This window comes from Rhagoletis pomonella, unplaced genomic scaffold (assembly GCF_013731165.1).
Source record: "Rhagoletis pomonella isolate Grant_MI unplaced genomic scaffold, Rhpom_1.0 Rhpom_scaffold_00007, whole genome shotgun sequence".
NCBI classification, from domain to species: domain Eukaryota; kingdom Metazoa; phylum Arthropoda; class Insecta; order Diptera; family Tephritidae; genus Rhagoletis; species Rhagoletis pomonella.
Genome location: NW_023458561.1, coordinates 38,667,294 through 38,688,944, shown reverse-complemented (window position 1 = coordinate 38,688,944; position 21,651 = coordinate 38,667,294). Strand labels below are relative to the sequence as shown.

Sequence of the window (21,651 nt, the reverse complement as noted above, 5' to 3'; positions counted from 1 at the left end):
TTTTTTGTCCTTACGGCGTCAAATACTATTGATTTTTCTATGACTTATGCACTTGTGCATACAATGTACGTGCAATATTGAAATCTTCAATTTGATTAAATTTGTTTTAATTACCGTATGACCGTTCACTTCCTGTGCTGTTTCAATTACGCAAATTATGGCCTGTGTATCATCGAGTTTATGATTATAACCGAAAGGTCTCTCAAATATTGCCATTGGTCATCAAAATAGTGTACTTCGAATATGGATCCATGTTCAAAGCCTTTAATCCATTCCAGGCGTGCTTACGCAGCCAAACCCTTTTATCGGTTTTATTTTCACAGTTTTATCAGTATTTAATCAAACAATTTCAGGAATCGTTAAATTGGAAAAGTTGATTGGAAAACCTGCTGACCAAAATGTACAATCACATCTGCGAGGAAATTGCTGTGAACCAGTGATGCCAGATATTCTCTGTTAAAAATCCCACGAAAATGGGGAAAAAATTCCTCAATTACCTCAATTACATCTTGAAAATTTATCCCACAAAATTCCCAACGAATTTAAATATACACATGTTTCAGTAGTAAAGACGTAAAATTCATATAAAATAATAATAATAGATTGGCGCTGACACATATTATGTGCTTCTCCTCCAATTTGTGGGGTGCCCCTTGATGCTGTCACACAAGTGGAAGGGACCCACAGTTTTACGCCGACTCCGAATGGCGAGTGTATTTTTATGAGAAGCTGTTTTTCATGGCAGGAATACATTCGGAGATTTGCCATTGCCTGCTGGGGGCCGACCGCTGTTAAGAAAAAACCCCTTTTTCCGCATTTTTTTCACTCATTAATTTTTTCACTTCCATTTTTTTCTCACTCACTAAGGGCCTAAAAGAATTTTTTGGTGACTTAAAAATTGAAGCACATTCATGTGGAATTTGACATTTCATCAGATAATTTGTTCTGCATTTTACATGAAACACCAGTTACAACTGAAAAGATTCTTTCTTACTCAGCGCTTGAATTGGTTAACGTAAGAAAATTTTCGAAATTGTCCTTATACTTTTTAACAATAATATACCATTTCATTCCACATCACAGAAAGATTAATTACGTAAGTATGTAGAATATTCTTAAATTTGGATCAATTATGCAACAATAACTGCATCAAAAGAAAATCCCTTATTTATTTGAAATGTCCCTTTTTTCCCTTTTAATAATTTTTGTCGCAAAATATCCCTCAAATAGGGAAATTACCCACAATCTGGCATCACTACTGTGAACAATTCTTCATATGCTGCCTCTTCTAGCGAAAGTCACAATTAATGGGTCTATTACGGATAGCAACGCAACCACGGTTCGGTTGCCAACTGGCAACACAACTGGAAAGAAAATTTGTATTACGGATGTCAATTATCGTCAGTTGCTGTAGAGTTATCAATAATCGAAATATGACAGTTGGACAACCAGCAAGCGGCTCTAAACAAGCTGTGCGATTAAAATTAAGTTCATCACAATTATTTGTTTAAGAGGAAGAGAAGTGCATGAATGCGGCCTCCATCAGGCCACATATAATAAATTCCAATCCTTTAGAGCTACTCGTGCACTGTAAGCAAAAGTTAATACTTTCAAGGTTTTTATTTTATTATCGTTTTGTGTTCATTTTCAAAGCATATTGAGGACTTCCAAAAGAAGCTGCAGTATAATTGGTTAATAAACAGATGAAGCACTTCGTTCAACTCCAATACCTCTGCTCATAAAAGCTTGTGCCCCTTTCGATTTCTCGCAGAAGGAAGTGCCAGAAAACTATTTCCGCAACTTCCTGAACAGCCCTAATGAGACAGACATTCTGTGTGGTATATTTTGCAAATTGGCGGCCACTGGATTCTGCAAAATAAAAATGTATTTCTGGTCACCCCCTAATTTTAAGTAAGGAATTAGCACAAGTGGCAACATTGTTATTAATTGTTCAGCGAAGAATACGCTTGATAAGAAGTATTCACGCAAATTAGGTAAACGAGGGATTTTACTGGCAAATTTTCAAGTAAACACCTTGTAAAAAACTCGCGGAGTTTCATTCCATTAAAATGACCATCGGAACTAGTGCTTTGCGTACGCAGCTAATGGCCCTGGCCAACTTTTCTGGCACTCACAAAGAGCAAGCAGACAAGTACCGGCAATTGTTAGTAATGGTGCTCAATAACACTGGGAATGAGCTGGTGGATACGCTTAAGCTCTTCGTAGAAGCTATTGTCAATGAGCATGTCAGCTTGGTAATTTCACGACAAATACTTAATGATGTCAGCAACTCTTTGTGCAAGTTGTCCGATGATATTTCGCGACAAGTGTCCCACTTCACGTTGGAAAAGGTGCAGCCACGAGTCATATCCTTTGAGGAGCAAGTAGCCGGTATTCGCCAGCATTTGGCTGATATCTATGAGCGCAATCAGCAATGGCGAGATGCTGCCAATGTTTTAGTTGGTATTCCACTGGAAACAGGGCAAAAACAATATCCGGTGGGCTACAAACTAAAAACTTACCTTAAAATAGCCAGCCTCTACTTGAAGGATGATGATTCTGCACAAGCAGAGTTTTATATAAATCGCGCTTCTTTGTTACAGACAGAGACCACTGATGAAGAATTGCAGGTAAGGGTATGACTTACATATGTACATATATGATAATTTTCATAATTCAATGTGCTCTTTCTTTAGGTGCTCTACAAAAAGTGTTATGCCCATGTGCTAGACTACCGTCGTAAATTTATTGAAGCAGCACAACGTTATAACGAGCTATCGTACCGCAAAACGATGAGTGAAAGCGATCGCATGGATGCATTGAGGAGTGCTCTTATTTGCACCGTACTAGCTTCTGCTGGACAACAGCGCTCACGTATGCTAGCCACACTTTTCAAAGACGAACGTTGCCAACAATTGCCAGCATATGCTATATTGGAAAAAATGTATTTGGATCGTATTATAAGACGTTCAGAGCTCAAGGAATTCGAAGCTCTCTTGCAGCCGCATCAAAAAGCTATTACAGTTGACGGTTCTTCTATATTAGATCGTGCGGTATTTGAACACAACTTGCTGTCCGCTAGTAAATTGTATAACAATATTACATTTGAAGAATTGGGTGCACTGCTGGATATAACGGCTGCGAAAGCTGAAAATATTGCTTCGCAAATGATTACCGAAGAACGTATGAATGGACATATAGATCAAATTTCAGGACTTGTTCATTTCGAAAGCCGCGAGGTGCTGCCCCAATGGGATCGTCAAATTCAATCGTTGTGCTATCAAGTGAATTCTATTATTGAAAAGATTGCAGCGGCTGAGCCAAACTGGATGACGAATACATTGGATTCTATGAATTGATTTGACTAGTCTTAACGGAGATTCTATAAATACTTTTTACTTGTGTTTGTAACTGCGATAATACCGCTTTGTTTTGAAGGCATCGCTTGTAGCATTGAATTTAATAAAATTGCAAACCTTAATACCAGAATTTTTAAAAATCCTCTTCATAAATATTTTTTTTTGTTGGGTTTAAATGAATGGCAAGGACTAGCTTGTCCACTTAAAAATGGCACTATATTATGGAGAATTTAAAGGGATAAGAATCCTCAATGCCTTATACGTACGCTTCAACGAAGTGCTCGGCAAGACATGGGTCCGAAAAACATACGTAGGTCCAAAGGTAGGAGGGTGTCAAGGCTTGCGGAACTGTGCATCTTTAATTGAGGCATTGGGCCGGTGAATCAGACTATTCCGTCCCTCAAGCCAGCTAAAAAAAAAATACCACAAGAACAACACGGATTGCTGTATTTCCTTTCCAATCGCTAAGATTACCATTTCTTTACGGACGGACCTAAACTGGCAATCGGTGGAGTTTTGTTGAGGAGCTCGTGTTTGAGTCGCCGCCACACAAGCTCCCCGACTGTTGCAGCATTTTGCAGACCGATATCTACTACTGCTACTGAGTCTGTAGCAGCTCTAAATATTTTCCACGTTAATCTACGTGAAATCTCGCGAATCAACCAAGCTAACCCAACCTAGGCGTCGAACCTCTGAGGTAGATTAAAAATACGAAAATTTCAATTTTATATTTTCATTTACTTGATACACCAGCCTTAGGCTAGATATAATCTTATTGGCTGTGGATACATTAAAATAGCAAATTTACAATAGATACATCCACTTTTGTTCGATAATTCACACTTGTTACACAGCTAAATATTTTATTGTATATTTGTATGAATGTATTTGAAAGTTTTTATTACTAAATAGTTGTTTAATGATTCTTTCTTTTAACAATTCAAAAATGTGCTATTAAATTAATTATATATCAAACGTAGTTTGAACACCGATGCACTGTTTTATATATTATCAAACAAATCTAAAGAAACTTTCAACTAGTCATAGTTATGTACATAACTACATATGTACTGCTGCTCCTTTTCTTTTCCTTATGATATTTATGAGCAGGAAATGCATAAACAATATTTCGTAAGATGCATTTAGGTTTTTCATTAACTATTTCATTTTTAATAAAGCAAACGTGCGTTATAAACTAAATTAAAACAACTTGCGTATTCATATATGTAGTGTGGATGACCAAGCAATGACGAGAAGGTACCCGCTCAGTTTGTGCTCCCTAAATTATTTACAGTTTTACTAAACTAGAATCTACGCAAGTAAGCGTTTTCCCTAACGCTCTAATATACGCGATATCATCCTTGCGTATTCGATGCCGTCGTGTCTTCATTCAGATCTAATTGTGCCAGAGTACGTACTACTGCACCACGATTCATTGGTGTCAGGCCTTGGCATATGCTTACCACAGCATCCAAAGCAACATGGGGGCAATCCTGTAATAAGCAAAATAAGTTAAAAAAAAGGACTTAGTCAGTGAAATGCGGGTAACTATATTTATGTATGCACTTACCTCAAGCATTTCGTTAATTTTCGAGATAATCGCATCTTGCTTAACGGCATTTATGTTCTTTGTAACAACAGAGTCTGGCCGTTTTTGTTCTTCATACCAATGCACCATCTCCTCGTTTTTATCCCAAATATACGACTGCAAAACAAAGATGGCATAAATCGCGCGATATTTTAATATGTATATTATACAGGTTAGTTTGCCCTAAATAAATAAACTTACATCCGTGGCGCCTCGATCTTCAACCAACCACCGACGCAACATTTGTTTTGCTTGTCCCACCGAAAGGCTTTCCTGTGCTCTTATTATTTTCTTAATAAACACATCTTCCAGTAGCAAACGACGCAGACGCCAGTACAGTAAACGTCGAGAATCGCGCCATGGTATAATCTCGCTTATACATTCCTTCTCCAGCATTCGTTCAGGCGTGTCGTGTAGATCGGCAAAATGTACTGCCACTGTGTGATACACGTGCATGAGTTGCGAGATGCGTGTCTTTAGTTTTTCTTCAATTAAAGCGGCTTTGATTTTGTCACCAGCAGTATTTAGTTCTTCCAGTTCTTTTTGGAGCTGCATATAAGATTTAAAGGAGCAAATGCTTTAATGTATGTAAAAGTCACCAACATAAATACAATACGCTCTAATGATGTCAAAATGAATGTATAATAATGTGGCTATTCCAGCTGTCTGGTTATCTAGTTGTTTGGGTTCGGTTTACAACAATAATAAAACACTTGAGTATAATAATTTTTAGTCAGGTTAATTAATAACCAAATACAGTATAAATTGAATTGAAAATGGCGCTGTAAGCTTTTTTGTTCACCAATTAGTTTTTATATCTCTATAACAAAGAAACAAAAGATAAATGATACGCAGTCAGGGGAGGAAAAGTACTAGGGGATGCTGAAATCCTTCCTTTTTCATGTTGCTTTTGCTATAACCCCGTCATGCAAAGTTAAAGAGAGTATGTACGCTTGGCGGCTTATGGTCTAGCGTTACAAAAAAAAAAAAAATGAAAGAATGAATGTCACTTGGGGACTTTTGCTTAGATTACCAAGATATACTTATGTATGAAATTAAAATTTTATGGCAAACATTTAGTTTATTTTCTTCTTTATATTACCACAATTGTCGTTGTATCCAAGCGATTTATCGTCTTTAGTAAATCTTTTTCTTTGTACTTGATTTCGACAATACCCTCTGGCTCCAACACACCACCGCGTGCCTCTGGATCGGCATAGGTTTCCATATAGCGTGGGTTAATTAGCGAATCCAAGACAGCCCAGGCGCCACCACGCAGCTCGGCATTTGGTGGCAGATATATAATAATTGGTTTTTTGTATTCGCGCAAACCATCCACAATGTACGCGCCAAATTTAATAATCTGCTCATACATGTCCTTCATACCGCCGGAGAAACCACGCCAATTTGCAAATATTATCAATGGGAGTTCCTCGCGGCCAAAGTCTTTAATAGCCTGTGCTGTCTTATAAGAAGAATCTGGATACCAGACTTGTCCGGCTTGTTGAAGTGTCTGAAAACGATTAATACGTTAATGTATTACGACATTGTATGAGACAATGCTCTGGTCGTACCTTCGCTTCAGAGTCTAAGTTAGCAGGATCGGCGGGCAATTCGACCTCAACTGTGCGCGTTTCAACAGCAATGACACCAACTGGTACGCCGCCTAGACGAGCCCGACCTGTGACAACGGTTTTCGCCCATGGCTGCATAATTTCTGCCCAGCTGTCACGATCAAAGAAACCATTTTCCCATTCACTTGAATTGGCTGCAAAAAAGAAGAGAGTAATTTATTTGTACGTCGAAAATACATACATATATTGAAGAAGAGTTGACAAATAGAACTTATTATGCTGTTAATTACCGGGATTCACGCGACCACCCAGCATCCACCTAGGATCATATGGCGATTTCGTTGGCATAAAATCTACTGAACGATCGATGCGATCGTTTGGCAATACAATCGGTACATCACAGCCGATGTATGCTGGAATGTATGAGAGCCATTGAAGAAGAGTATACACACCGTCGAGATCAAAAGCTGTGTGGGGAACGTAAAAGTTTAACATGATTCCATTTAATAAATATTAACAATAACAGACCTTCAGTCTTATGTGTGACACCATTGTTGTACATAATTTGTACACCACCTAATTGGCTGTTGGAAGCGTATACCTTGCGTCCAAGTAGCTATAGTCCAATAAATAGAAGTTAGCACATTTTTTCAAATATAAAAAAAAATCTCCCTGCTCACCTTATTCAGTGCTGCATAACCAGTTAGAATAATGTGCGAATTGTCAATCTGTATGACACGCTGACCCAAACGCACAACATACGAACCGATACCAATGGTACGGCAAGTCACCATAGACATGGTGACAATTTCGTTATACGCCTGCGATGTTTCACCGGCAATCAAACCGGCATAGCGCAAATTCTCTACACCCAAGCCATCTTCTTTGCCAATGATGTCGGTAATCTTATAACGTGGTTCGCCCTCATCTTCGATGAGTATTGCACGCACCGAATTCAAATTAGCAATTTTGCTGTAATCCTCCGTGGTCAAATAAATATACTTAAAACCCTTGTCTGGCTCTTCGGGATCTTCCCATGCTACCTTGAACATTGATTTCACCTCCTCTGCGAGACCGATACGCGCACCACTATTCACCGAAATGTAAATCTATTTCGGGTTGGAAGGCAAATACATAAGTTTATGATAAATACTAACTGTGCTGCTACTAACCCTAGGCACTTTTCTGCTGCGCGCCAACTGCGACGCTTTATTATAGACCACATCTTCTTTGATACCAAACGAACCAATCATATAAGTCAAGTCGTTGGCAATCACTATAATTTCTCGTCCATCTGGGTACTCGGGAGTGGCCAGCACAATGCGCCAGGCAACCATACCACACTACGTTTAGAAAAAACGGTGAAAATTAAAAATTAAAAAAAATTTGTCGTCACGCCTACATTATTCTCGCCAGGTAAACGCTGCATCTCAATGAGATTATCATCATCCAACACTAGCTCCATGCATTCAATTAAAATTTTTTCCGGTATTCTTATGTCGATGGTGGGACGTGCTTTCGAGTACTCCTTCCAGTGACGCTCTGTCATTTGACGGAACATGTCGGGTATATCGTATACATATGTTGTGCCGTTTTGTTGTGCCTGGAAACGTTTCTGTTGCAGAAAATCTTTGGTCATGTAGGGCGTGGAAATTGGATGACCATGAAGTGAGCCCAGTTTTTCGCCATACGCCTTAAACTTAATCTGAAACCAACAAAACAAAATTTATTTCATTTGCAATGTGTTGAGACATTACTCTTCGGTGTATTTTACTTACAATTCCCGTCTCTGGATCCGTGACTTCCGTGTACATAGCAATATCTAAGAAGTAGCCGGAGTCATTGGCTATGCACAAGCGTATGGCCTGCGTTGGCGCTTGTGGTGACTGTCGGATCAGCATTTTCAACTCAGCTTGCAGCACACGTAATTTCCACAGACGTGGACCGTAGCGCATTATCATTTTGGTGACAGATTCCTCAATCTTAGCTGGATCCATTATAACAGTTGGCACGAAGTTTAGGAAAATATGATTACAATCTGTGCGCTTGGCATGCGGATGCGAGAAGGCCACTTCCAATTCGTCCATTGATTCGAGTAACACGCGTTCCCCTTCGTTTTGTAGATATTCGAATGAAGCCTCTTTGGTGATGAGATCCGAATGTCGAATAATGGAACGTATGAAGAAACGATAGTCGGTGACTTCTTTGCCCTTCGTACCCTTGGCTCTACCCAGATAGAGGTGCATTTTTTGATTTGCTGTTGGTAAGGCTTCCAATTCATAGGATTTCATGCGATTAAGTTCAAGTTGGAAAGCACATGCTGGCTCCAAGTGGCGGTATATTCTATCTTCTTCGAAATTGTCGCGTGCGCGGTATGTGAAGAACTTAGGGAATTGACGTCTATACAAAGATTTTAAAAAGATAAATAGGTAAAACTATGAAATGGAAACATGTCGCTCACTTCTTCAATGCTGCAAATGTGATGCGACGTATGCGGCGCTGGAAGAGTTCATCACGGTGAAGTTTACAAAAACTACCAAAAATGTGCGCCATTTGTACATCGTCCATATCGCCATTGTCCCGCACTGCGACACTTACGATGTGTATGGGTTCGGTAGACTTGGCCTCTTCCACAGCATTTGCGCGTGTAACGGGGTCCGAAAGGGAGACATTGATGGAGGTGCTACAACGCCCGTCGGAAATGGAATCGACGGCTTCGACGGCTTCCAAAATCTAAGCAAAGTAAGAAGCAATGATGTGTTTTTTAGGTTAGAACACACAAAGAACAATGCTATTAGACATTTACCTTAGCGCTCACAAAGGCAGGCGATGCATAATCCTCTAACAAATCCAAAATTTCATCCGAATGCATTTCGAAATGTTCGAATGAGCCGAAGGCAGCCATGCAGCCGGTACGCATGAAGGATGAGCCAAGTACTTTGGTCACAGGCTCACCGCTGTCTTGCACCATGCGGGGGAATAGTCTGTATTGGCATACAAAAAAAAAAAAAAAAAAATTCCAAAAAAAACCATTTGTCTAACTAAGCAAACAGTGAAGTACATTACCTGTTAGGATGAGCGGTAGGCAGCAAAAACTGAAAGTGTACAAGTGGCAGCCCACCTGACAATTCCAAATGTTGCAAGCAAGTGAGCTCGTAGGATGTGTAGGCGCGCCTCACGTAAACCTCGAGCGCAGCATTGCAAACTTGACGATTCGTGTGATAGAAGAAATCGTGCAAAATATCAAATATCGACGTTTCGGACAATATAAGCCGCTGCAGATTCTCCGGATGGAAGTCGTGGCCGTACATATCCACCGCCGATAAGAAAATGGATTCCATTTGGTTGTGACGTAACTCGTAAGCCGGTTGATGTGCGGCAATGAGCACTTGTCGGCAGCGCAAAGCGACACGCGAATGTTCGGCACGATTCAGCGATGTCAACTCACTCAGTGTATTGGCGAGCTCATCGGTTAGGCCCGGCTCAAATGACCATAAATGATCGATGAGCAGCGTCACCAGCAAATTCTTCTTCGAAACTTGCGCATGCGAAAAGATGGTGTTGACGACCTTTTGCATATCGTCCTTGCTGTTCTCACGTACCAACCCCACGCACTTGTCATAGCTGCCATGTTGGAACTGAGATTCGACTTCATAGTATTGGCGCAACAATTCATGTACGACAGCCTTCATGCGTCCCCGAATGCCGTTGCGATAGCGCTGCACCAACTGTACAATACTCTGAGTGGTTAGGAAGAACACGTCGCGGTCGGCACGTTTTTGCAGCGTAGCAGCATGACTGTCGATGACAGCGGCAATTTGTTGCGATGGGAATTGTGCCAGCACACTGGTTATGTTGCGTTCATACAACGTCATCAATTTGCGTATCTTCTTCTCCACAGACACAGGTATGCGGCCCGATATAGAGGCGATCACCTCCTGCAATTCGAGCAGAGGCAATGAAGCATCGCGCAAGCTGGACATGAACTTTTCGATGACATCACGCAAACGTTGTGCGTTATACGGCTCAGGGAGGCAGTAACCGGCCAATGTATTCTCCAAAATTGCTTTGTACATGTTGTGCGCACGATTGAGCTTCTCAGGCACTGGCGAGTTGTCCGATTGTGGGAAGGGATTTTTGTATGGCTGTGCTTTAGTTACCAACGATGGATCATCTAATTCCAAATGACCCAGAAGTGAACCAGCCTCTAGCACTGCACCCGGACGACGCAAGAACGACACAGTGCCGGCTTCTTGGGAGGTGAGCGTCATAACCATCTTCATTACCTCAATCTCAACATAGGCTTGTCCCTTGGAAACATGGGCGCCATCTTCAATCAACAAATTAATCAATTTGCCGGCGGATGGACTGCGCAAAAGCGAGGGATCATTTTCCTTTTCAAAGACACATGTTTGATTACCAATTATCAGACGATAGCGATCCACTTCTTCCTTCATATAAGTGGTATACGATGCGCCTTCGAATGAAATCAAAAGACCACCATCGGACAGCCGGTGAATGTCAACTTCTTTGTAGGAGTTATTCATAAGCAGAAAATAAGAGTTTGCGCCACTTTTGGCGGCCTGCACCTTGTAGCGCAGCCCATCGTTGATCAACTCTACATCGATTACATTTGTCAGCGTGTTGGCTGCTTGGATCTGGCCTTTGTCAAGTGAAGTCTTGAAGCTGGAGAAGGCTTCGCTGATTTGACGATCGGCAATGTGCAAAGCGCCGCAAACAACACCGAGCAGTATATCGGGCTTATCCGATTGTACGCGCTCTGCAATCAATGCATCCAGCCAGGCAGTATCAATGCTGTTGTCCAAGAAACTATTGGTTTCCAACAGAGTAATCAGATATTCAACAGTAGTGCGGAAATCACCACGAATCGAAAGCTCCTTCAGCGCAATAACAAGATTCTCGCGTGCTTGTTGTCGATTTTCTCCCCAGGAGAAACAGTGCCCAAACTGCGAATCGGCATATTCGTGCAAACCACCCGATGCGGCAACACTGAAATAACCCCAGACATTTTTGCTCGAACGGAAATTTAGCTCCTGCACAGTACCCGAGCTTGGCTTGAAACCTTCATCTGGATTTTCCGATGTAATACGTGCTGCAATGACATGGCCTGATGGTTGCGGCTTATTCACCGGCGTTTCAAAATCAATAATCGATGAACCCCAAGGCGATTCTCCATACAGCAGACGTATGTCTTTCAAACGATATAGCGGCACACCCATACCAATTTGTAATTGGGCAGCCGGCAAATTCACATCTGATACCATTTCTGTGCAAGGATGCTCCACTTGCAGACGTGGATTCAATTCTAAAAAGTAGTATTGACCGTCTGGCTCGTACAAGTACTCAACAGTACCGGCACTTACATAGCCCACCATTTTCGCTAGACGCACAGCAGCTTTCTCCATATCCTCAAATACCTCCGGTTGTGCAATAATCGCCGGTGCTTCTTCAATGATCTTTTGATGACGACGCTGTATGGAGCAATCACGCCCAAATAAACTGATAGCATTGCCATACTGATCGGCAAGCAGCTGCACTTCAAGATGGCGAGCGCCGCGTGCCAGTTTCATCACGAATATAGGTGACCCGGGCACTTCAGCTTGTACTTGACGGAAAAGTGCTGGGAATTCGTCGGCAGTGTCCACGCGACGAATACCTTTACCACCACCACCTTCAGATGCTTTAATCATGGCCGGGAAGCCTGAGTTAGAAGGGAAAAGGGAGGAAATTGGTAGAGTTAATTCTCTGCATGGGTAAATAATTAACGGTACATATGTAATTGGTTTCATATCGGCGTAATCAATTCAGAAGGACTTATTTGAAATCTCTTCCAGTCAACGCAAATAATGATAGATGACGATATGCATCATTATACATACATATGTACATATATATCGTCGATGTTTTTGCAAAACCGCCCATCGCCCAATTGCAAAACCGCCTATCAAATTTTACAGGAGAGCGAAAAAACGGTTTATTCTCCGAAGGCATTGCCTTGATAGGCTGTATTTTCTCTAGCTATTATTTTACAAATCTGTTGTTTTGACAACGACTTAACGATTTTTATGCATAAATCTCGATGACTGGATTTCAGGGTTACCAAATCTAATTTTTGCCACAACGGCGATTTAGGCGGTTTTGCAACTGGTCGATGGGCGGTTTTGCAAAAACATCGACGATATGTATACTTAAAGTAGTTTAAGTGAATTTTACTAACAAAAAAAACAAAAACAAAAAATGAAACCATCATTCTCACCAATTTTCTTGGCTGCTGCTAAACCCTCTTCGGCGTTACTGACGCAACCACGTTGAAATAATTCACTCGAAATCTTTATTTTCTTTCCAGTGTACTGCGCCTTTAGCTCCGAACCCGACCAGGGCAGCGTGGGTATTTCGGCGGTCTGAGCAACAATTGAGGAAGCAACTTTATCACCAAGCGCCCACATAGCACGCTCCGGGGGGCCCAAAAAGACTAGACCTTGCTTGTGCAACATCTCCGGCAATTTCGGATTCTCGGAAGCATGACCCCAACCAGCCCATACAGCCTTGATTAAATTTGGTAAAAAAAGAGTTAAAATTACAATAATTATTTTAATAGCTTAATTAGTTGATTGATAAATTGAGTCTAGTGTGGTAACATTGACCGTGAAGGTCTTACTACGTAGAGAAAATATGTACGTATGTATGTATGTTAGAGTGATCTTATAAAGTAAACAAAAGACTGCTTGCTTTGCTTAAACAGTATAATCCGGTTGGTTATGCATTCATCAGCAGCTTGCGCGCCGATAGCTCTGAGCTTTCAATCTCTGACTGCTTCGTTGTTTTTGTATTTGTTTTATTACCTTACACAGTTAAAATCTGCGATGTGCAATCGTATGACTTCATGAAATGCAGTAAATAATGATTTTTAAGTGCATTCACTCACCTGAACCTGAGTCCGTAGTGCAATGTCAATAATCAATTCAACATTGGCGTAGTTATTATTATTGGAGCCACCAGGCACTGGAACATAATGATCAGCCATCTTGATGTATTCTGCATTGGCCTTCAGATCCTCTGGTGTGACCATCACAACAAAACGTATAGCACGTTCATTCTTGAACATTTCATAGGACCAACGACGTATCGAACGCATACACTTCACGGCAGCAATACCGTTATTGGCGATCAATATGCGATTAATAACGCGTGTACCACCAAACTTCTTGACAAACTCTTCCGGTGTGGCAATGTGAAAATCACGGTCCTGATAGCGATCCTGCCCCAGCCCAGTGCCACGCGACATGCTCGGCCTAAAACCGAAAGACAAACGATTGTGCATTATTTAATGTGTGCTTTAAGTAGTACTATGTAACTAAATGATTTGCTAGTCAAAAGGAAACTGAAAATGCAAGTGTAAATAACGAGATCTCTCGCCCAGCAAGGTGCACTCAAAATATTTAATGTACGCATATACAAATTTATGTATATATGTATGTATGTATTTACAGATGTGTGTCATATGTACATATATTGCCTAAAGAGTTTAAATACTTGCTGGCCGAATTATTGCTCCATCACCTGTGGCCAAGATGCTCTCATCGGCCGCTCAGCGATGTTGTTGTTGTAGATTAAATAGTAAATAAAAAACAAAAAAGCAACTTTACACCAAAAGAAGATATGCGCGTACCGACCGAACCAGTTTGTTGTTAATTTTGTTTGGAGAAAAAAAAGAACGTAAGCAGAAAAGAGTAAAGTCCGAAAACACAAAATTTTGGCTACGCTGCCATTAAAAGTTTGTGTTGACTTTGGTTAATCGCAAAAAGAAAACGAAAACAAATAAGGCTATGTACATATGTAAGTTGCATTCGCGTACATGATAATAGGTGCGTTCGTTTAAAATATCCAGCAGAAACCAACCAACTGCCAAATTTCGGCGAAATGTCATCTGTTCTCTCACAAGAGAGAAATATCCAAAATAGTACGCGAACAGAAAATTTGCAGAAACTTGCAAGTTAGACGAACAGCTGATATAATTTTTGTTTACATACAAAAGTGTAAAATTTAAAACGTACGAAAAGTCATCGCAAAGTGTTATACTGACACAGTTTATTGATTAAACAAATAACTACTTATTTCTTACAAGTTTAATTAGTCGCATTTTGTAATTTTTATCTTACAAACCATCAAATTCAATTTTGTGATTTGCGTAAATGCCAACCAGCTGTTTTTGATCAGCTGTTTTCCTGTTGGCAAATTGCTGTTGGCAAAAATTTTTCCAGCAGAAACCAGCAGCTTCCCCTCAAAATGAAATGTCAGTTTGCTCTCTCAATTTCCCCTACTTTGCAAGTTTTTTGCGTACGCGAACGCAAAAACTTGTAAGTTTTGGTTAAACATGAACAATTAACAGCTACGCGAACGAACCTAATTATGGATAGTTATCGAAAACTATCATCTTTTGGCATTTGCGTACGCAAAAAGTGGCAAAGTAGGGGAAATTGAGAGAACTAAAGTGACATTTCATTTTGAGGGGAATTTGCTAGTTTCCGGTGGAAAAAATTTTGCCAAGAAGAAAAAAGCTAATTAAAAACAAGTGATTGGAATTTATGCAAATCACAAAACTGAATTTGATGGTTTGGAAATTAAAAAACCTAAAATGCGACTATTTAAACTAGTAAGAAGTAAGTAGTTATTCGTTTAATCAATAAACTGAGTTAGGGTACCACTTTAAGATCAATTTTCCTACGTTTTCATTTGAATGTAAAACAAATTCTTATCAGCTGTTCATCCAATTTGCAATTTCTGGTTATTTTTCTCTAATGAGAGAGCAGATGACATTTCGCCGAAATTTTTTAGCTGGTTATTTTACCGGAGATTTTAAACGAACGTACCTATAGTTACGTAGTAATAAGCTGGCCATCAATGGCATTCAACGTACGCAAATGGTAAGCAACAGAGACAGTGTGAGGGTATTTAACAGTGATTATAAAAAGGGCCTATTCACTTTATAATTTCATTTCCACAGCGTGAGTTTTGTAGTCAGCACTTTTTAAGCTCGTAAAATTTTACTTATTTTAATTATTTTTGAGATTATGCTCAAATGTAAATGCGAGTAAATAGATAGTTGATTTTCGTCAGACGTTTTTTTTTTTTTAATTTGTAAGCTTAAAAATGTAAATGTAAACTTATTAACTACACTAAAGTAACTCGCCAACCCTTTAGAAATCAAGCAGAGATAACCAAGGTTTAACGAGAAAGCTTTTAGCAATTGTTACTATGCACAATCTATTATTTTTTTCTTTGTACATATAGCAGCGACCAGATAAAGGTAACCAACTATATTTTATTGAGGGTAAAATAGAATGTGTCTTATTAACAGGCAAGACTACTTAATATTAAATACCAAACACAATTTGCAATTCATTATTTAAAAAATGTTTTGAATTAGTACGAAATCTGAAAAAATTATATTTGTGCAACATGGCGTAGGTAACATATTTTTTCAACCAGTTTGGACCGGTACCGAACCTCTTGAAACTTTTTTTTTTAATTTTTGAACCAATTAAATATTTCCAGTCAGTGATCATAAAAATAAAAAAATATAAATAAACATATCACATTGCAATCATTTTATGCGGGAGTGGACCGGACCTTCATGATAATGCAGTAGCAAACTATCGAACTGCGTTACGTGGAAAAAATGATGGTGCATTTTATTTATAGGTGGGCTACGCAGTGTAAATATTGTAAATGTTGTAAATATTTAAAATTGCTGTACGAAAAATCTTACAGATGCTCAAATTTAGTTAAATAAAAAAAAATATGTTATTCGAATTTTAATCTATATTAAGTGTGCCCCAAGGGCGTTTCTAACAGTTGGACAGCATTGAACCATCTAAAGTTGCCTCTTCCGATTTTGTTTGGTGAAAACTTATACGAAACGAATGCGAATACACAAATTTTTAAAAATGGTTGCTTTTATCTGACCACTACTGAGCTATAGATATTCAGCCCCATTGCGCAAGTCGTAAATTAGGATAAATTGTACGACTCGACAACATTGGCATTGTCTACTGTCGTGTAGAAGTAAGTAAACGACGAAAACCGTCGAGAACTATGCTGCCAAGTTTTTCCGTTTTAATGCATTAGTCGAGTCGAAATGAGGCTGATTATTATTAATTAAGCTTTGCCATATACGATTTGTCGAGTCTTTTTCTTAAGCGATTATTTTTTATTTAGACTTTTAGCAATGAATATTTTTAAAGAGAGCAAGAAAGTCCGCTGATAATTTGAAACACGTAAAAAGTTTGGTAGAGATATTACGAAGGATTTGGACACTGGCAATAGGTGTTTTTTTTTAATAGTTCGTAATAATTTTGCGCGAATTTTATTGGATGGCCTTTTCGTATGCCTAAACTTACAAGTAGGCCAAATTGAGAAAGCAAAAATGACAGTTGAAGTTTCAAATTTTACTGGATAATTTTTTAGTAGAGCTACTTTCCAGTAAGTAAAAACCCCGGAGTATCATCCTCCGGTAAAAAATAGATAAATGACTTAAGCGTTAATTATAAAAAAATTAATCACAGTTATGCATTCACAAGGTCACAAGAATATGAGAATTCGCGCAGAGCTAAGCCGATAATCATATGGAAAAATTAGATATTGAACGGCGTTGAAAACGCTATGATCGATGGATTAAGTCTACTTTTGCAAGTAAAATGAGCACAGGGCAAATAGATTTTGCAAAAGGAGCACCGGTTTCCTTGGGCCATTTTTCAAGTTAACTATGCGTTAAGCAATTGAATATATACATACATATGTATGTATAAATAATATTGAGCTCTTTTTTACTTTCTAATCCGAGAACGCCGAGGAATATTTGAACCCAAAGGTCGAAACCTGGACGTGCGCGAAAACAGAAGGGAATTGAATTCTATAGGGAACTATTGCACTATTCTGAGTGAACAAGAAAAATGGCAAGAATAACATTTGTAGACTTGAAAGAAGAAATTTTAGAGGCGTTGAAAAATGAAATAACGGTGCAATACTAACTAACTCTTATTAACTCCGTATCGATAAGGATAGCAGCTGCTATATAGGGGTATATTAGGGAACACTCAATTTATTAGCGATTTTTTATATGAATGCTCGAATATATATTTTTTTTAAATTTGGAATTGGAAGTATTTTATATACGTATATGGAATGAATAGTTACAATAATTTTAATTGTAAATCGACCAAAATTAACACACTGTGCCTTTTATTGACGCCGATTGTTCACACATATCCATACATACATACATTGCGTATCTACCCAGTCGGACCGTGCAGAATGTGGTTCCGAAAATAATGCCCTTTTAGGTACTAATTTCTTCATAAGAAATTTGAAGTACATTTAATTTTTGTATGAAAGTTAGTAAATATCTGAGTGAAAAAGTATCACATCCTTTTTTTTCACCAAAAGTCTGTAGGTCATGAAAACTTCACAACTAAAGTCAGCATTTTTTAGTGCTTTGACTTCGGTAACTAAATCGGAACAAGAATAAAAACAAAGCTCTCCAAACCAACAACAATCACCCCATGCAAAATTGCCTTCTTAAAGAACCGTTCTTGCTGTGCTTCACGTCTGTATAAAAGCAAATTAGAGAACTTATGTTTTTGGAATTACTTCGAAGTGGAAAAATAACCGTGCTATAAGTACATTTTGGAAGCAACCAAGTCCGACTGGGTAAATGTGACACCTATGTATGTGGTGTTATATGTTCGATATGTCCACAAAATTACAAAATCAACCAATCGATGAGTAACAATTTTGACGCAGTGATTACTTTATAGTCCTCGGTTCCTCCGCCAAGAATAAACTCGTTTCAGATAAGTTACAGCTCAATGTCATGCCATTATTGTTGTTAGCAACGTCGGCGGCATTAACATAGACGGAATCACACTCAATTTCAATGTCAGGTATTCTCGATTCGTCTTCATTGTTTTCATCATCTATCAATATGATGGGAACTGGAGTTTTTGGACGCTCTGGTATCTCCGAAACGGACTCATCCTCGTTTGGTTCACCGATGGTGAAACGTCTGGTTGATTTAAGCATTTCAAATAGCCACTTTAGGAGAGTCAATGACATTCAAAATCACAATAAGCTCATATACATACGAGCTTATTAAATAAACCACACTAATTGCAATTTAACCGGAAAACGGGATTTTTAACACTTTGATGTTTGGCCACTTTTTCATGTATGAATGTTTTTTGCTTAGTCCTTATTTTGCCACGAATAACGCGCTCTATATAAAATTCTACTATTGCGATATATGCCAGCAGGTGGACAGTAGTTTTTCAGTACAAAAAAATGCTAAACTACACTTCACGAAGTGCCAAGAGTAACTGGCAATGTCGATATCGTCGTTACTGGTGTATAATTTCGTTGAATTCGAATATGTATGTACGAATGATTTAAGCACGTTTCAGCAAAAATTCTCACTGTAATTTTTTCTATATTATTTGTTAGCATTTTACATAGCAACTATTGCTGCGCGAGGTGAAAATAGTTGTGGTGCGCCCCAATCAGCTGTAGTGTTTACACTTATTTTATATAGTGATGTATGTACATATGTTTATACATATATACGTATTTGCACATATGTACGTAATATTGTATTTAAAAGCAAGTGCAAAGAATTTTGTTGGAATCACCTGTGGCGATACGTCAGTATTGAAATTGGCCCCCTAGTCAAGCCGGTAGTTAAGCGTATCCATCGCATATTTATATTTTGACCGCTCCCGCATTTACATTATCAATAGGCACTTCCAATTTTGCGTTTACTTTCTTGTGAGCGGAAGCAAACACGTAACACAGCAGATAAAATGGCAAAATATAAATAAAAATATTGACAGCATATACAGATGACAGACATCAGGCGATGGGGCACAGCGAACTAGGTAGGTACTCTGTGCATGAGAAATCGGTGCACTGCTGTTTGTTCTTTTTGCGCGCTGTTCGGCTATTCTCACAGTATTGAACGAAATATTCTTTTTCTACCCCACTGCTTGCACCCGCACTAGATGCCTATTACTCTGCTGTTAGCCCACTCACTGCCGCCAGTCTTGTCGGCGCAATTTTATGTTTTCGTTTAATTGCGTTTTTTTCCTCTTTCTTAAATTCTTTAATATTTTTCTACGCACTCTCTCCGAGAATTCTCTGCGCTGAGATATTATACAAATGTATGTCGTCGTTTAAAGTACAAAAGCGCGTATCGTCATTCTGCAAAACCGCGTAACTAAAAAATTGGATTTGCTCACACAAACTCTTGGCTCAATCCTTATCCATTCGTCCTAGCAGTGTTGCCGTTGTGGTTACTTTTAACCAATTTTGGTTATTTTTTTCTAGCCTGTGGAGTTGTTAAGATCTTTCACGTTTGGGTTATTTTTTAATATTTACTGTAGTTTTTAATTGACATAGGCCAGCTACACCTGTCGACGTTGCGGAGAGTAGCAACAGCAGTGGCAGTCCCAGCAGTGAAACCAAGTAAGAATATTTGGAATGAATGTATTAAAATTACTTACATATGTATGTATGTATTTGTTTTATAATATACAGAATACATAATATACATGGTCGGCTAAAGACTACTTCCAATGAATACATACTTAGATAGTACATGAAAAAGGGATTTGGTTATTCTTTTTCCATTACTGTTTACTTTATTAATTTAAGTTAAGATTAATAATAATAATCTTATAGCAAGTAGGTCCAGTGAAAATACCATTCCACAGTTTTTAAAAAATCCGTTTTTTGCGCTTTTGTAAAATTTATTTACCATCGTATACGCGGTACTACATTTGGCGTATACGAGGTATTTCGCGCTGAGCGACGATATAGTTCAATAAGTCCAATTTTTAATTGTTTAGTCTTAATCTTAAAATATATACAATGTGGTTGTTCACGCTGATTAGGTATTTCATTGTTTCTTACAAAGAAGTTGGAAACTGTGTACCTACATACATATGTACTTATTTAAAACGTCATTTAGAGTCAGGTAATGTTTACGAAGATGTTAACATTCATACATATGCGTGTAATACGGGAAGACTGATTTTCCAAAATATATACTTACATATTACAGCCTTGAAAGGATCTACTTTCCAAAATGCAAATAAATGATTTTATTTGGCTTGTAAACTTTTTCTATACGTATTATATAAAAGAAATTGCGACGACCTGAATTGTTAATCTAATAAAAAAAAGGTTGGTTATTTTTCTTTACATTTGGTAACTTTTTCGTCTAATCTTGGTGGGAAAGCAACAATTTATATTGAGCTCGAGGCCGTTTTAAATGAAAATTTTTATTGTGGAAAAGCAACAATAATTTGAAAAAATGGTAGAAGTGATAGCTATTTCGGAAATCAACACATTTCCTCATCAGACTTCTTTCAGTAGGATTCGAACCGACGATCCCACTGACTCAGCCAGTGGGAAAGTTCTTTGAGCGACGACGGCAACACTGCGTCCTAGCCATAAATGCTATTGCTTTATAAAAAAGAGAACCATTTTGAAATATGAGTGTTTTTGCTCACATATGGACGCGGTTTTGGATTTTGTTGATAGGCGGTTTTGTACTTTAAACGACGATATACTCAGACATACTTATGTATGTATGTATATGCATACATTACATATGTGCGCTGTTATCACTTTTCAAGACATGAGATAAGTTTATATATATGTATATATCAAGCTTAACTGATTTACTGCCATGTGGTCGAAGTGAGGCATGACAATAGGTTGAGGGGTCCTGGGTTAGACTTGTGAGATATAGAATAACTTGGTAGAAAAATAGTAATTTTTTTTTAACTTTATAACTAACCAAAGCGGAAAACACAACGCAGAGGGGTGTTTGAGGCACAAATGCGGTCAAGTATTAGGTTTAGGTTATTCTCATAAATGCTAACACATATGTACATATTATAAATTAGTTTTTTTTTTTTATTAATGTTGCACAAGAAACTCCAGTTTTTTCTAATAGAATTGCATTCCTTTCCCCGAGCGGTTTGCTTGCTCACCTGATGCCAAACCCATTTATAATCATCCGGAATTGATGGTCCAAAGTTTGGACTCCAAA

At 38.6% G+C, this 21,651-nt stretch overlaps 3 protein-coding genes across 7 annotated transcripts in view; 1 reads left to right on the top strand and 2 right to left on the bottom strand.

Moving 5' to 3' along the window:
- Positions 1–399, bottom strand: part of LOC118742755 (PX domain-containing protein kinase-like protein) — a 3,678-nt gene extending 3,279 nt beyond the window's left edge. Inside the window, exon 1 of the mRNA XM_036475074.1 lies at positions 115–399. Within this exon, the coding sequence (XP_036330967.1) occupies positions 115–216 (102 nt within the window). The 5' untranslated portion in view covers positions 217–399. The remainder of the gene's footprint in view (positions 1–114) is intronic.
- A 1,530-nt stretch (positions 400–1,929) lies between these two features.
- On the top strand, positions 1,930–3,489 carry LOC118742754 (COP9 signalosome complex subunit 4). The gene is made up of 2 exons (XM_036475073.1): positions 1,930–2,630; positions 2,697–3,489. Exons 1-2 carry the CDS (start codon positions 2,070–2,072, stop codon positions 3,357–3,359), a joined length of 1,224 nt encoding a protein of 407 aa, XP_036330966.1. The 5' UTR covers positions 1,930–2,069; the 3' UTR covers positions 3,360–3,489.
- Positions 3,490–4,076: 587 nt separating this feature from the next.
- LOC118742753 (acetyl-CoA carboxylase) overlaps positions 4,077–21,651 on the bottom strand; it is a 46,943-nt gene continuing 29,368 nt past the window's right edge. For 3 of the 5 annotated variants that reach the window (XM_036475070.1, XM_036475069.1, XM_036475068.1), the window contains exons 4-19: positions 13,468–13,834; positions 12,799–13,087; positions 9,588–12,243; positions 9,328–9,505; positions 8,983–9,254; positions 8,300–8,921; positions 7,924–8,226; positions 7,694–7,864; positions 7,202–7,630; positions 7,050–7,137; positions 6,812–6,988; positions 6,522–6,715; positions 6,050–6,460; positions 5,149–5,496; positions 4,930–5,064; positions 4,077–4,852 (exon numbers count right to left, since the gene is read on the bottom strand). In XM_036475070.1, the coding sequence (XP_036330963.1) occupies positions 4,715–4,852; positions 4,930–5,064; positions 5,149–5,496; positions 6,050–6,460; positions 6,522–6,715; positions 6,812–6,988; positions 7,050–7,137; positions 7,202–7,630; positions 7,694–7,864; positions 7,924–8,226; positions 8,300–8,921; positions 8,983–9,254; positions 9,328–9,505; positions 9,588–12,243; positions 12,799–13,087; positions 13,468–13,834 (6,778 nt within the window). In that variant the 3' untranslated portion in view covers positions 4,077–4,714. Of the gene's footprint in view, positions 4,853–4,929; positions 5,065–5,148; positions 5,497–6,049; positions 6,461–6,521; positions 6,716–6,811; positions 6,989–7,049; positions 7,138–7,201; positions 7,631–7,693; positions 7,865–7,923; positions 8,227–8,299; positions 8,922–8,982; positions 9,255–9,327; positions 9,506–9,587; positions 12,244–12,798; positions 13,088–13,467; positions 13,835–18,351; positions 19,122–19,225; positions 19,623–21,651 lie in introns of those variants that run through there. The other 2 variants (XM_036475072.1, XM_036475071.1) reach the window with 2 other exon arrangements.

Coding starts and splice junctions, on each gene's coding strand:
- LOC118742754 (XM_036475073.1), top strand. CDS start 2,070: ATGACCATCGGAACTAGTGCTTTGCGTACGCAGCTAATGGCCCTGGCC. Junction 2,631..2,696: donor CCACTGATGAAGAATTGCAG/GTAAGGGTATGA, acceptor CTCTTTCTTTAG/GTGCTCTACAAAAAGTGTTA.